This window comes from Alligator sinensis, unplaced genomic scaffold (assembly GCF_000455745.1).
Source record: "Alligator sinensis unplaced genomic scaffold, ASM45574v1 scaffold46_1, whole genome shotgun sequence".
Classification (NCBI taxonomy): Eukaryota; Metazoa; Chordata; order Crocodylia; family Alligatoridae; genus Alligator; species Alligator sinensis.
The window spans coordinates 75,630-90,944 of record NW_005841907.1 but is presented as its reverse complement, the minus strand read 5'-3'; the positions used below and the strand labels follow the sequence as shown (position 1 = coordinate 90,944).

At 39.0% G+C, this 15,315-nt stretch overlaps 2 protein-coding genes across 7 annotated transcripts in view; both read right to left on the bottom strand.

The window, feature by feature from the left end:
- Positions 1-5,671, bottom strand: part of LOC102378763 (protein-lysine methyltransferase METTL21E) — a 28,377-nt gene extending 22,706 nt beyond the window's left edge. For 2 of the 4 annotated variants that reach the window (XR_003092838.1, XM_006018607.2), the window contains exons 1-2: positions 5,381-5,671; positions 4,700-4,786 (exon numbers count right to left, since the gene is read on the bottom strand). Coding sequence is in view for 3 of the 4 variants with exons in the window: in XM_006018607.2 (XP_006018669.2) it covers positions 4,700-4,772 (73 nt within the window). In the remaining variant the exon portion in view is untranslated. The remainder of the gene's footprint in view (positions 1-4,699; positions 4,787-5,380) is intronic. The other 2 variants (XM_025197856.1, XM_025197855.1) reach the window with 2 other exon arrangements.
- A 2,811-nt stretch (positions 5,672-8,482) lies between these two features.
- The window catches only part of LOC102375922 (DNA repair protein complementing XP-G cells), a 24,974-nt gene continuing 18,141 nt past the window's right edge, over positions 8,483-15,315 (bottom strand). For 2 of the 3 annotated variants that reach the window (XM_014517404.2, XM_006018599.3), the window contains exons 13-16: positions 14,873-15,017; positions 11,453-11,653; positions 10,730-10,814; positions 8,483-9,148 (exon numbers count right to left, since the gene is read on the bottom strand). In XM_014517404.2, coding sequence (XP_014372890.1) covers positions 8,573-9,148; positions 10,730-10,814; positions 11,453-11,653; positions 14,873-15,017 — 1,007 coding nt within the window. In that variant the 3' untranslated portion in view covers positions 8,483-8,572. Of the gene's footprint in view, positions 9,149-10,729; positions 10,815-11,452; positions 11,654-12,197; positions 12,313-14,872; positions 15,018-15,315 lie in introns of those variants that run through there. The other variant, XR_001357623.2, reaches the window with a different exon arrangement.

The window sequence follows — 15,315 nt, the reverse complement described above, 5'->3', positions numbered from 1 at the left end:
GCTTAGATGTCCATCATCCCACGATAAATCCAAAAAAGGTTCACAGGATAAAAAGTACTAAGAGTTTATCCTGAAACATGGCAAAGTACATCTGAATGGTTGTCCCTGAATTGTATAATTGAATCAATAGCAGAAAAGCAGAAGTGTATTCAGGAGAGTACTCAACCCAGATTGAAAGGGCAATGTGTGTACACACCAATCCCAGGATATGTCAGTTCCAGGACAAACACAGGCACGACTTGCCTAGAGACAAATGCAACATCTGTTCCTATCCTAAGTCAACTGCAGGTAATTCGAGTTACCCATGAGTCGTCCCAGGAATAAGCCTGTGAGGCTACATGCTCTTGCTGGCCACCTACTAGAAGAGGAGGAGCAACACAGCTTGGAAGGGCTATGTGTATAAATGTCTGTGCTATTCCTGTTTGGAGCTAGGTCAAAACCTAGTACAATCAGGGCTGCCTCAATTAGATGTCTGTTTACTGCCTAAGACAGGTATAGTGTTGGGAAGAAAGTAATTTCATTTATGGGCTTGACATCTCTAGAGTTAATCCGAGTTGTAACTTGAGTGCTGGGCAGCTTGAGTCCTAACTTGAGTCCCAAACACACAAAAGACCCCCACCTTAAAGTTGCTGATGATTTTAATTTGAACTGGCCGGTATGTCACTAATATACACTAAAGCTCAAGTTAGCACAACCAGTCAACTATTAAAACAAAACTGATGTGTTACCCATCTTGAGTCTTTAGGACTCAAGGTTAACCACAGTCTATGCTGACTTGAGGTTGGTTTATGTCTGGCCAACACAGATGACACTAGAAAATTACTCCAAAGTACTTAAGGTGTGAATTTAGAACACAACTATTCCATCCTAGCTTGAGTTATCTAAACTCAAGTTACCTAAAAGTTTGAGTTAACTCCTCCCAAGGCAGAAATTGCCTCCACGGGGGGGGAGGGGACCAAGATAGATGGCATAGAATAGTGCAAATATTGTGTATTTTTGTAGTTTAACTTAATTCATCTTGGAAGTGGTTTGGGCTCAACCACAAAAGTGCTTTTAGGCCATGCCTGCACCACACATTTACTATACCCAGGAGGTGCACCTTCAAAACTATTCCTTCCTCCCAAAGGCACTGGAGGTAGGTAGTGTCAGCTTGTGGCTACACATGTCCATGGCTGCTTCTGGGTGGGAAAATATCATGTGTGAAGTAGTGAAGAATGTTTGAGGGTACTGCTGGTGGGCTTTGTAAATTTGCAGTCTCGTTATGGCCTACAGGTACCTTTTGTGTGGTTGTTTAACTGACTTGCAAAGTAGATTAAACTTAAATTGCACAAAGGCATACTTTGTACACTGTTCTACATTCCTTTTTTCTGGTGTGGTCTCTTTGCATAAACAAATCCTAACTCAAAAGCAGTTTAAAATTTAAGTAACTTGAGCCAACAATGCAATGAAGACAACCTGAGGTAGAATGAACAGTGTGGTCATTTGCAAACCTATTAGTGCTAGGATTTAAATGCTGTCAAGTTATACCTTTTAAAATTTTGTAGCAGGGATTAATCAAAAAACAGATTTGAAAGCAATGAGGGTATCAAGGAGAGAGAGGGCAAATCTCTATTGCAAACATGCCATGCTCAGCAAAATTTCTCTCAAAAACTACTTTTCTACATCATGATGAATTACATTGCTCTTACCTGGAAAAAGAGACTTTGGGGAACTACTAGAGGAAGAAGGAAAGGCAGACGGAAAAAGGCTACATTAGAGATTTATATTTAGTGTAAATAAACCTTTTCTTTACATAACTTGTAACACCCTGAAAAGTCAAAAGGTGAGTTAATAATTAGGACTTCAGAAATGTTAAATATTATTCAGGCATGAGCAAATTAATTTATAAGCATGAACTCAATAGACCACATGGAATATATTTATTTTCCCTACCCTAAGACTGATCGTTATATAAATGCAATTTTCTCCCTTAAGGTACTTGGTTCAATTTACTCCCTGAACCCAATAAAGGTCTGTCTTCTATTCTTTCTTATTCTATATTAAAAGGAACTAACAACTGCTTGATTAGTTCATATTTGGCACAATCTTCTACTGGTTCTCATCTGTCCAGGAATACAAATTCTTTCAGCTTTGTTTGGAATTTGTCTGGAAAGTTGAAGCCATTGTTGCCCTAGAAATAAAGGGGGAGTTATAGAAGGAATTCTCATCAAGCAGTAGCAGCTGTTTACAGTTGGGAGCAGTGTGTCCCTTAAAAATGCTGAGATATGCAAGGGGTTACCAGATCAGCATTTTCTTAGATATTTATGGATTAGAAATTGAATTCTGGCCAAGCCAAGTGATATACTGTAAAGTGTGCCAGTGTCAAGGACTTCAGTTGCTTCCCTACAAATTCTCCTTCCAAATTTAATTTTACACACTGGTCTGGTGCAAAATCAAATTAATTTGAGGGTGAATCTAAGTAAATAAAATAAGCATAACTAATCGATTTAGCATCACATTATAAGAAGGAAGACAGGAAGAGTGACAGAGACTAAATAGAGCCAGGAGAGCAGGATCTGGGTACATCTGTTGAAATCTGGTACAACAGGGGAGACAAATTTAATGAGATGCTGAGATGTGGGGGTGAGTGCTGAGACTGGCTGTGAAAAGAGGGGGAAAAAAGCCAGCTGGGTATTGAAACTGGACAAGGAGCCAAATGAGTGAGACTTGGAGTACGTAGCAACAAGAAGCAAATGAGGGGCAAGGAGCTATGAGGTGGGGGAACAGAGATAGGCTTAGGGATGAGACTGGCAGTGGCAATGTGGGGGATTTTCGAACAGTGAATGTAAAGGAGACTAGTTGTTGCAGGAAACCAGCACTTACATAAGAGGGCTCAAAAACAGAGATTAAGACAGTAAGAAGAATGGACAGGGATGAGGAAAACAGAATTGGGATAGGTTGAACAGAGTGATGCAGAAAGGGAAGAAATGTGGGGGAATAGGTGAAAAGTTCTCTTCCTATTAGGATCAACACCCCCTCTATAATTTGGAACAGAATGTGGCCTGAGTCTCACTCTTCCTCTGCCGTCAGGAAATAACTAAAACCCACCAGCAACATATCCCATCCTCTTCTGGTGTTGGAATATAGAAGATAATCTACTATTCCTTTTAGTTACTATAAATTTGAGTGGCAGATGTCTCTATGGTGGATCTAAAAGGTTATAGTGTTTTTGCTGTGTCATATGTGTGTTGATCTGAAGCCACACAATGGCATTTGGAGTTTTTGTTTTTCAGGGGTGGGGGGATTGGTTTCTTGGGAAATGACACATGAAGAATTACACTAGTGTGACAATGTCAAAATCTCAGAAATTAAATAAATCCCTGAATTAACACTACCTGTGTAATTCAGTTCCCTGGTTGCATGTGTATTATGAGTTTTAATGATATAACTACATACTGTTTTTCCACAAGACTACCTCACCCAGATCACAGGAAAATTAGCCACAACTGTGTAGCAAAGGGAGTTATCTGTTTGATTCTAGCCTCTGTTGCTACAGAATTGGAAAATGTGTAATGAATGAGATGGGGAACTTCAAGAAATAGATTGTTCTTTATAGCTAAAGCAGCTGAACCCTGTCCCAATGAATGAATTCTATCCCTGCTTCTGCTAGAGTTCCTGAGTGATGTTTTCTTTTCACAGGTGGTCAATTGTGTGTTTCCTGTTTTCTGAGAGGTCTTCTATGGTGTAGTCTTCTGTTGTAGTGGAGGGGAAATTAGCCACTCAAGAAGACGAATACGATCAACTGCAGGCCAAGAGCCAGAGGTTGCTCAGGACAGTACTAATATTTCAGGGGCATCTAAGGCCCTCCACATGTGGCTGGGAAGGGCTGGAATATTGGCTCCGAACTCTCCCAAAAGCTTCTCCAACTGCCTGCATCTGGGTAAATATGATATGGATTATGAAAAACTTAAGTTTTAAAGAAAAATCACCATGACAGGTTTTCAACCCTAACAATCAATTTACATTTTGAAAGCTTTCAAAGCCAGTTCTAACATAGTACTTAAAATGAAGAGAAACAGTCCTCTGCCTCTTTCCTGATATAAACTTATATTTTAGTGTTATGGTCTTTAGGGACCAGAAAGCCTGCAGCCACTAGTTATGGTACGGCAGAGCAAACCCTGTTCCAAGTCTTATGAAAATCTCTCCAGAGTAGGTTTGCCTGTACAAACAGCAACTGCGCTTGAATTAATGTTTTTATCCAACTAACACCCTGCATTGAGGCTCCACTTGAATATCTTGATCGTCAGCCACCACTTAATTCACCAGAACCAGGAACAGGCAACCAGCCAGAGAAAGAGTGCTGAATGCTAGGAAATTGTCAGGCTGAATTAGCTGACCTTGTATAACATATGAATCTCTTATGACACTGCAATGGCCTTGTCTGCCCGTTATATTTTTTATGTAAACATTATTAACAGTTCCTTAGGCAAAATGAGCATGAAAATATCCCAACATGAGTAAAACAACTTTATTCCCCAGTCTTCTAAAGTGTAACAGAAAACACAGTGAGGTAATTAGTTGTGAAAGGCTGAAGTCAGGTGGAAGGCAAGGCAGGGTGGCACCTTACAGACTGGCTCAGTCATGAGCTTTCATAGGCAACAATCTAGCATCTTAACTTCTACCAGAAAATATTATATCACACAAAAAATAAACTATTTACCTTCTTTGTAATCCAGTTTTCTTCTCAGCTCAGATGACAAAAGACAATTGTGTTGCGATGGTATCATATCCATATTGTGTGATAATACTAGACAGATAAAACATATTTGCTGAACTATCAAGAACAATTAATTTTGGGTGTTACATGTACATATAGGTGGTTGTGTATGTAAGAATAAGGGAGTGCATTCTGTGCTCAAAAAGACATCAATTGAGAAGCACAGAAGCCAAAATCCTGCTTAATGGAAACAATCAGGAATACACAGCTGAGATTTGCAAGGAAAAGGTAAGTAAGTGTGGTTAAAGTGAAAATCAGTTTTGATACTGTCAAAAGAGGAGAGAAATTAAGACGGTTAAACAGGCTCTTAATATTCGGAATGAGGAATATTATTGTTTCACTACACAATCTTTCTAAACATGAAAACCTTTTTCTCTACTTCTATAATTACACTATAATGGGTGCTGAATGAAAGAACCATCTGCTTGACTTTGAACTGTCCTTTACAAAAATGCTTTTAGTCATAACACTAATGAAATAACTTTTTGGTTACTAACATTCACTGTTTAATATAAACAATGACAAGGAATTCAGATCAAACAGAATACACTCCAGAAAGTCAGATAGCAGGAAATATATTATATATAGTGTCCCACGTCTATTATAAGGTATCTATCAACATACCTGAACCTTTTTTCTTTTAGCCTTCCAATAAAGGAGGAATTACAAGTAGTTTTCTCCAATGGCTTTTCCTTCAGTCAACTCACCAATATCCCGAGAAAGAAGAGACTGCGTGTGTTACATTCTGCCAACAACCCCACATTAAGTGAGATTAATAAATCTCGACAGCTGCAGCATGCGCAGAAAGTAAGCGCATCATGTTATATTTCCAAGAGAACTCTGTACTCTTACATAAGGGAGTGGAAGATTTCATAACAGCAACACATCCAACAGCACCCCAGCCGAGAGAAAATGTGATAGGAAAATTATTCACAAAAAATAAGATAATGACACAAAATAGCAGTTAAACAATTCTCACATGAAAAAATAAATAAATAATTAAAAAAAAACCCCAAAGAAAACCAGAGGAGGATTTCTTTTTAAAGACAGAATTCTTCCAGACATTAAATGCCACATTTTTAAAACAGCAGAAATGTATTTGTAGGCACTCGATTGTGAATGTGTATTTAAGATAGAAGTGTTCCAAATGCATCTGTAAGATCATTAAAAGTATTTTCCATCATCAGCTCCCTGATCTTGTCAAAAGCCCAAATTCTATCATTAGACCTATAGGGATATCTCTGAAATTTCTCTCCGTTTTTTTGCAAGTTACCCTGCAAGCTTGTCAGGACAGGAACTGTTTCTTACTCTATGCTCATAGTTTCTAGTATAGTTGAAGGACTTTACTATATTTAGCAACAGCAATTACTAGAGAGCAGACTTTTTTATTTGGGAGCAACCGTCAAATAGAGACATATGCAAAACACCTCTTTGAAATAGATATCCATTGGGAATACATGCTTGCGATACAGAACACCTTCTATTCAAGGTATTGCCGGAGAGGGTGCTTACTAGTGCAAATATCGTGTGTGAAATGCTAGACTCTTTGGAACCATAAAGTGAAATCCGAGCAAGGTCACTTTCATCATTCTGAGGTAGATTCCATGTTAATTGTACATTGTGTCGACTGCAAGGTATTTAATGTTTCGTCGCCATTTTCAGCTACATAGAAACATGGAAAGGACACATATATAGGAAATGAGGCGATAGACATGTTCACTTGCTAGTACGGAGAAAATATGGAGCAACAGGGGTGAGTCCAAGAGCACTGCTCCCCGGCTGGAGTGCCACAGTTGCCTCAAAGGTATGTTCTCCAGCCAGTGGGTGATAGGGTGCTGCTCCTTTGCTTCCCTCTGCCCCCCCTGGGAGGCTATTAGTGATACAACCTCCTTGCTGCAACTGCATCCACCAGATGCTGGCAGCGGCATCAGGCAGATATAGCCTCCCTGCCACTGAGATTAGGAAGGATGTCCACAGCAAATGGCAACAGCAGCAGCTGTTCCCACTATCACCATAAGTACAAGAGCACTAGCTATTGCCAGTGCTCCTGTGGTGATGGTGCCAGTGGCAAGGCTCCGTGACAACTTGCCATGGCTGGGCAGGCTGTCATGGAGCCAGGAAAAGTGGACTGTGGAATTCCAGGGGTCTGAAAGATCCTCTGTAGCACTGCTACAACTGTCCATACATTGCATGTGGTGCTACAAGATGCAGTGCTACGGGTACTAGGGGTATGTGGGGCCAAGGGCATATCAGACTGTGTGCAGCTGTGGTGGGGAGGGGGAGGTGTGCGGCAGCGGCACTGGCAAGCAGCCAGAGCAGTGCAGGGCAGGGATGGGAGTGGCAAGCAGCCAGAGTGTGAAGCCAGCAGCATGTGGAATGGTGGCGACCTCGGGGCCTGTACGGCACTATATGTGGGGCCCCCCCCCAAAGCGCAGGGCCCAGGGCGTTCACCCCAATTTGCCCTCCCCAGGGACGGCTCTGGCTACAGGTATGTTCCCCTTTGGAAAAGAAACATGTGTGTGGCACTACAGTTGGTGTGAACATTCACTTTTTGTAGCACTGCTTGGACACTTGCAGCACTACAGATGTATGTTTAAGTTTCCATTCAGAAAGGAGACCAAGTAGGACCAAACCACCAATAAACTTTGTTTCTGAACACAAAAGCTAGGAAAAAATTGGACATAGCGTTAAAAAGATAGAATTAGACCAGTTTTACCTTATCTGCAAATAAGGTCATGCTATGAGGTATCTCTCATAGCATGACCCACCAGACCAACTACTAGGTAGTTCTGTCCACTTTGCTTCTTGACCTGGTAGTTTGCAAACACGTTTTCCCATTACCAACCCCAGACTTCCAAAGCTTTGAATGGTTCCTGAACTTGCAGAGAATGCTACTGAAGTTGGAAAAACACAGTAAACATAGCTAGGGAAAAAAGGGAGGAAGGTATGTTTCAGACTAGCAGGTGCCTGCTATATGAGAAAATAATATAGGAAGAGAGGGAAAAAAAAACAAACTAAGAGATCTGTATTTCTGAAGCAGACTTCACTAATCAAAGAACTGCTGGGAAGTGATAAACAGAAGGACAACAGAAAGGGAAGTTAGGCAGAAAAAATAGTTAGAGCAATTTAGATATTTTACATAGTAGCAAGTAGTGTTAAGTTACAAGACAGCCTAAATTCCTTACTACACTTGATCTGAGCCTTCAAGAGGCCAAGAAGCTGATCTGGGCCTATAGACAAATCCTGCCATAACAGAAGTCATAACACTTCTGAAGACAGATCATGTTATGCCATTTAAGATGTAATTATTATATAGACAATTATGACTCTTATTGCCACTTGTGTCTCCCATAAACAAGATATTCCATTGGGACTTATTCTGCATCAAGAATGATTCAGCAAACAATATACTTCTGAAGAAGAGAAAGCAAAAAAGTACTGGCTGAACTGATTTTGCTTCTCCCTATATTAAGAAATTGCATAAGTCACTTGACTAATTTTGCTTAAGTAGGAAATTGAGAGAATGAGAAATAGTGACACAATACAATTATCTTAGATTACTCCAAGCTAATTTCAGTCTCATGCCCAGTTTTACATCCCTAATGCAGAAATCTTCACTTAGTAAAAAACAGGACTCCTGAACAACCATGCTGAAAAAACGTAGTTCAAGATGCTAAAGATGTCTCCTATTCTTGTCACAGAGTTAATGTAATATAAAACAAAAACTAACAGAAGATAATTTAGGTTTATTTTTTCCAGCAGAAAATTCATTAGATATTTGAAGTCAGACATGATCATAAAACAACATATACGTGGTTAGTACTTGGTCTTTTTTCTTCCTCTCATACACTGCGATTTTCTTTTTTTGTCTTCAAACACAGATTTGGCAGTCACCATGACTATGTCTTTTTCTTTTCCATCTTCACCACTTGAACTACTGTTCTCTTCCTCTTTACTACGCTCTGGTTTTGCAGCAGTTTTCTTTACGTTTGACTCCTTACCAGTTTTCTTTCTTTTGCTCTTACTTACAACCTTATTGTCTAATTCCTCCACTGAAGACCCACTGGATGATTCTGAGAGTTGTACATTCCCAACGAAACCACCTCCATAGAAATTCTCCTCTTTAGATTTTGAAACTTTTTTCCTTTTTCCATTTTTGCTTTGTACTGTGGTACCTTGATCATTTGTGCATTGTATAGGCATATTTTCTTTTCTTTTCTCAGGTTGTTTCAGCTTTCCTTCCATAACAGCAGTAGCCTTTTGAACTTCCTCCTCCTCCTCCTCTTTTTCCTTTCTTTGCATACAAGTCACAGCTCTACGAAGTCTCTGGCTCTTAATAGCCCTTTTTTCATGTTGTGCTAGCCTGAAGAATGAATCAATTCGAAGTTGAGTCTACAAGAAAACAAAAAAATTAAAAAGATAAAGTTTGAACTCTTCAGTGATAGGCATTATATAAACAACTAGAATAGATACTTTTTTTGCTGAAATAACTGCATAATCAAATAAAATATTAATCACAAGTAGTAAGATTCCGAAGAGTAAGAACTATCACAGTATAGTCTAAAAAACGTAAATGGGAAAAGACTCTAAATTCCCTTTACATTTTATAAATACTGGGTGTGTTTACACGTGCTATTAATATGACCGAATAAACTCTGATGCAGATTGCGCTGGATTTTATTGTTCCCAGGTGCCGCATTTACATGTGCACCTGGGACCGCAGCACATTGAGCTGGGTCAGAGCAGCCCCCGGCTGATAAGAGGCCCAGCAATCCAGCCTGCCAGCCTTGAGCTGCTCTGACCTGGTTCAACATGCTGCGGAGGGGCTGACAGGCATGAAGGTGCTCCAGTGAGGGCAGGCAGCTCTCTCAGTGAAGTACACTCATGCCCCAGCCAGTTCCATCAGTCTCTACATATGCGGTACAGCACACTAAATAATGTTGCCGCAGGATAATCTTGTGTTTACAAGTACTAATCTACAGTGGTATCTATTAGTTTACTGTTGCCTAAGAGGGCCACATGTGTAGATGCTGAGATTTTACTGCAGGGCTAATTAGACAACTATATAGTAAACATCTCATATAGATGCGCCCACTGTGTTCATTCTTATGACAATACATTGAATGATATTAACAATTATTTAATACAAGTAGAGTTCTCACATATTTTCAAGAACACAATTTCAAATGAAAAGGTATTAATGCAATAAGATTCCTTTCCTGAATTGTGCTTTTCATTTGTACAAAACCAGGACAAAAATGTTACCACTTGATCAAGTTACTTTAATTTGCACTTCTGTATTTTAAGGGTTAACTGCATTATTTCTTATGAGAGTTACAATTACAAATCATTAAGAATGTCTATACAGATTTAAAAGTGATCAGTACATTTGAGATACATTCATGGATCTGCTATCCTCCTGAAACAGATGACACATGTATGTAAAACACACACATTTTGTATAGGGAATACAGCATCAATCAGCCAAAAAATATTTGGGCAATTTATGAAAATCATTCACGTAAGATTAGATTTAAAAACAGCAAAGCTAATCATAGGTGGTCAAACAGAACCCTGAACTTGTGAATTGAAACAAAAGAAATAGATTCTTAAATATTATTTACTATTTTACAGCCTTAAAATTATACTAGATGCCTCACATTTCACACAAACTGTACAATATAAACAACATAAAATAATAGCCAAGAGATGGCACCATAAGTGCTCTTTATTTTAAGCTGCGACTTGTATCTACTTTTAACTGTAACAATATAAAAATGGACTATTTTTTCTGCTGGCTTACAAATCATAAAAACTCATGGTTCTTATGGAATGCAGGAGGTGCATTAGCAGAATTTGACCCAGAGGCTGGCAAATAATGCACTTTTGGGTAAAGCTTTATTGGCTATTTTTAAAATACTGCCACTTTCAACTAGCTAAAGCAAAGTAAAATGCACCACTAATATGGATTACCTGTTGTGAGTTCAGCTGTTTTATTACAGGCAACAAGACTTCATCTGTCTTTGTTCTAGTCCAGCCAAAATGATTCAGGCAGAATGTGCAGGCAGTTAAGGTTCAACAAAAAAAATGGTAACATTTCTTACAAAAGCTAAACATGCAAAATGAAACTTCCTTGTGTAACAAAACACTGTGAAGAGAGCTACCAAAAAGATTTTGTGCTGTAAGCATAAAGATTAATATTAAAGGCTGATGGATCCATGTCCTACTTAGCTATTTGCAATATTATCCAAAATGTCTTCAGAACTGGTTTTTTTTCTATTACTGAGCATACTGAGTATCTCAAGCTAATGAAAAGTTCTCTGGTTATGTACACAATATTGTTATAAAACATACAAACCATCAAAAACCTAATATTTGTATGTACATAAATCAAAGGCTTCACTTTTTTAAGACAGAAAATTAGCTATAATCTGCCTACTACTGCAAGGGATGCTAAGTAAATACTGAATGCATCATTGATGCTTCCAGTTTTCAGCTGGGAGGTAAAATCCTTTTCACATCACCTCCACAAGTAAATTTCACAGGCTGGAAGGTCCCACCTCACACAAATGAGACAAAGGCAAATTTGATTCTCTGTTACTGACTTTGCTAACTAGTCTCACATGTTTTCATTTGTTTTTTTTTAAATCAAACCAACTTTTTCACAGTTTGTCAGAGGTGACAGTTAAAAGATATTCTCTGATTTCTTCTACATCAGGCCTTCCCCAGATAAATGATCCTTTTCTTTCATCCACCACAGGTTTCCAATAAGCTTCTGCGACTGCTGGATTTGGGAAGCCAGAAAAAAGCTGAAGCTGCCGCAATTTTTTCTTTACTTTGGTATCATGTGGATTGGGTCTTATTTTCTTATTCTTCTGAGCTTCAGTCCACCACTCACTGAAAGTATAGGAGGAGAGAGATATTCAAGTTTATTTAAAATGCAATTAGAATGCCAAGAGTAATCAAGCTCATTTCAGTTCGTTTCTGCCAAGAACACCTTGGACACTACCGATTTCCAGACAAATAAAGGTGGCATGATATAACAACAGAGGACAAAAAGACAGCAGCATGCCACAAGTGGGTCAAGGCAGTCTATGGTCATGAACTGATTCAGACAAATACATTCAACCAGATTCCTGACACCATAACAGAAATAGCACAATAACAGAAATGGTTCAAGAATTTTAACTATATGGAAGGGTAATGGCTTAACAGGGTGGCTTAGGAAGAGTGTTCTGCATGCAAAAGATTCTTGAACGACTTTTGAAGCAAAATCTGACTCCTCTCCCTACTCTCTAATTAATAAGTCATGATTATAGTTACTTGAGGTTTGACCACTTCTAAGCAGACCTCCATAAGTTTTTATAAATTTGGCTCTAGCATAATTTACTATGGATTTATAAATAAATTTATTAGAAAATGTGGAAGTCATCCTACTTACTAATTTCCTTCCTTCTAGTAACACCTCTGCATATCACCGATGGGTTAAACCATTCAGTGCAAATGCTTTGAAAGAAATGCTGCTCCCTGCCCTCATACCAGAAGACTTCTAAAAGCTAGAAGGAAAATTACATATATAATATGAACAGCTGAAAATGCAATCTAATCATAAATGTACATATGTTACATATAGAAAATTAAGATTACAAAAATCAAGCATTCAAAAATTAGTTAATGTCCAAATTAAAGCTGCCTGAATACTATTAAGCCAAGCCCTTTGTGCATATGCTTAAAAATTTCTATTATTTGAGCATCAGTTACTTGAACAGAACCCCGTCTTCATTGAGCAAGCAAGATGGATGGTGCTGAGTGAATGAAGAACTACTCAACGTTTCTTGCTATGTAAGTCATCATTCAATGTGTAACCCCTTGCAATTAGTTGCACACCATCCAAAACCTGCAATACAATTTCTTGATAGGTTTTAATATAACACTTTTTTATAATACTAACAAGCTTACTCTAACAATGCTCGGAAAGGCAGGAAGGCTTAATCATCCCTGTTTTATAGCTGAAGAACTTAGTTGACGAATTGATGCACAGAGAGATTTAAATTAAGATTGTCAAAAGTGTCAGTTAATTTTGAATGCCCAAGCTGGTACATTTAAGATCTGATTTTTCAGAGTACTTTGCACGTTCAATGCTACAAAAATGTTCCATATACAGCTCCCTACAGCTTCAGTTGCAGGTGCCTGATAATTCTGCAAGTGTGACTCAAATGACTTCAAAATGAGCACCTAGGAAATGATGGACAGACTATGAATATTTTGTTTTCAATTACTTGTTCAGTATCCCACTGGAACTATGTGAAATGGAGAGGAACAGAATTCAATTCACTTGGACAACGCTCAGCTGCCTAAAGTAAAAGACTGTCTTCTCTCCCTGTAGTTCCCTGCTTCATTCACTACACGTATTCCAAATTCAGCAACAAAACAGCATGCAGTCTATAGAGTGCTTCACTATGTAACCCTGATTCATTCCCAAAGCACAACCCATCCTAAGGACTGAGAGAGGAAGGGGCTCTATAGAAAAAACAGCACATGCTTATGTTATTAATGACTGTATATTGATGTGTCTGCACAACAGGGTCACAATTAAGGCTGCATAGTCAACCTTAAGTCTAGCTTTGTCTAACTTTTCAAAGCCTGACCCGATTGATAACCTAATGTTCTTTTAAAGCAGATTTTTTAAAAGAAAAATATGAATACAGAAATTCTACTATGTGGATCCACACTGACCACCTGACACAGTCATCGGCAAGAACAGAAAACTTACGTCCATAACACAGACCTTTAACTCTTGAACTAATGAGTGACTGATAGCAGCAACAAGCTATTGTATCTACATTAAATAGGGCCTAGAAAGGAAGAAGAACCACCCTTCACCAGTAGATTTTGAAGCAACGGCTGACAAAAATGCAGAGATTCAGGAATTCTATTTTAGCCTCTGAAATAGAATGGGTCTTAGTGGCTACTGACTCCTCTTCACACATCCATCTAATCGGTCTTCCCAGGTTCAAATTTACTTGTCCTTCCCTAGTCTGTCCATCTCTCTTTCAGGCAGTCTATTCCCCATTCTTCAGTCTCCTTCCTCTACTAACAAGTTATCACACGCCTTTTTTAAACTCAGGGGGACACAATTTGTTTCATTCAGAGTCCAGATCTGAAATGAACTCTTGAAGCAGTTTTATTTATATTTGGGAAAAAAAAAGGTATTTTACTGTTACATAACAATATCATCTTACTTGCGATTTGAACTAGAGATCATATTTGTAACATGTAATCATATTTTTTTTAGTAATTTGTCCTGCTTACCTATATTCACATCTTTCTTTATATGTACAACTCCTACCCCTGGATTGCAAGGATTAAGCAGAAAAAGGTGGGGGTCACTCCAAGCCCAGGAAAACCAGACCCAGGGTGCTGGGATGAACTATGGGGATAACAGGTTGAACTACAGCCCCCAGGCTTCTTTGAGGGCTAGCAGAAAGGAAAGTGGGAAAGAGGAGCTACAGTGTGGAGGTTATTTTGCCAGAAGCCAGTGTGGCTTGAGTAGGGAGCAGGCCTCACTCTCCAATATGTTCCAAACACCATTGAATGAGGCCCCGGGGAGATTGTGGAGGAGCCTGGTCTGACTGCAGCTGGGAGAAAGACTGACTTCCCCACAAGGAGACCCCAACACAGAGAGAAAGTGAAAGGTGCTACAGAACAGAGCCTGAGTAGCACTGAAAAGGCTACAAAAGTTAGTGTGGTCAACGTGACTGTGGAAGCCCTTGTGTGGTAGAAGTCTTTGTGGCATCTAGGACAGCTTGGGCTGTGCACAAAGTAAAGATTCTCACCCCAAAGGGTCCTTTTGACACTGTTTGGAGTTTGGGTTTTAAACTGTGCTATTGAAAGGGGTAATTCTGTTATCAGGTTTCCATACTGGTTTACAGCTTGTGGTTCCAATGACTATGGGTGTAAATAAATCCAACTTGTTTGTAGCCTCTTGTTAAATCAAGGTAGCTTTGGGGACAGTGAGCTATCACTGTCATAAACCTGCACCCAAGAAGGATTACATATGTTAATGCAAAGTATAATCATCAGTATTATAGAAAGTAAGACAAAAAGACATCATACGTGAATTTTAAGAGAGGCTCCATTCCATGCCCAGGAAATTCATTTAAAATCTCCATTGCTGTTACACAGCCAACACTTGGGATCCCTTCGGTGTAATCACTTCCAAGCAGGTAGGCCAAATTAATTAGCCTGCTTCGATCTAACCCTGTAGGACAGATTGTATAAACCAGATATTACACTCTGAATGTAAGTTTTAGTTTCCCACAGACAACAAGAGCACATTAACTGAACAACAGGGAAAAGAATAAGCTTACAAGGAACACTGACTCGAGGTCACCACCTGCTCTACCATACACTTGAACAGCGCAAACACATTACTGGTGATCCAAATATCAGCAACTGCATTCAAGTTCTGTATATAAAATGATTATGAAATTAGCTTAACAGATGCATTCAACCCATTTCAAAGCCTAAATCTTGTCTTTGTTAAAGCAAGTTTCTAA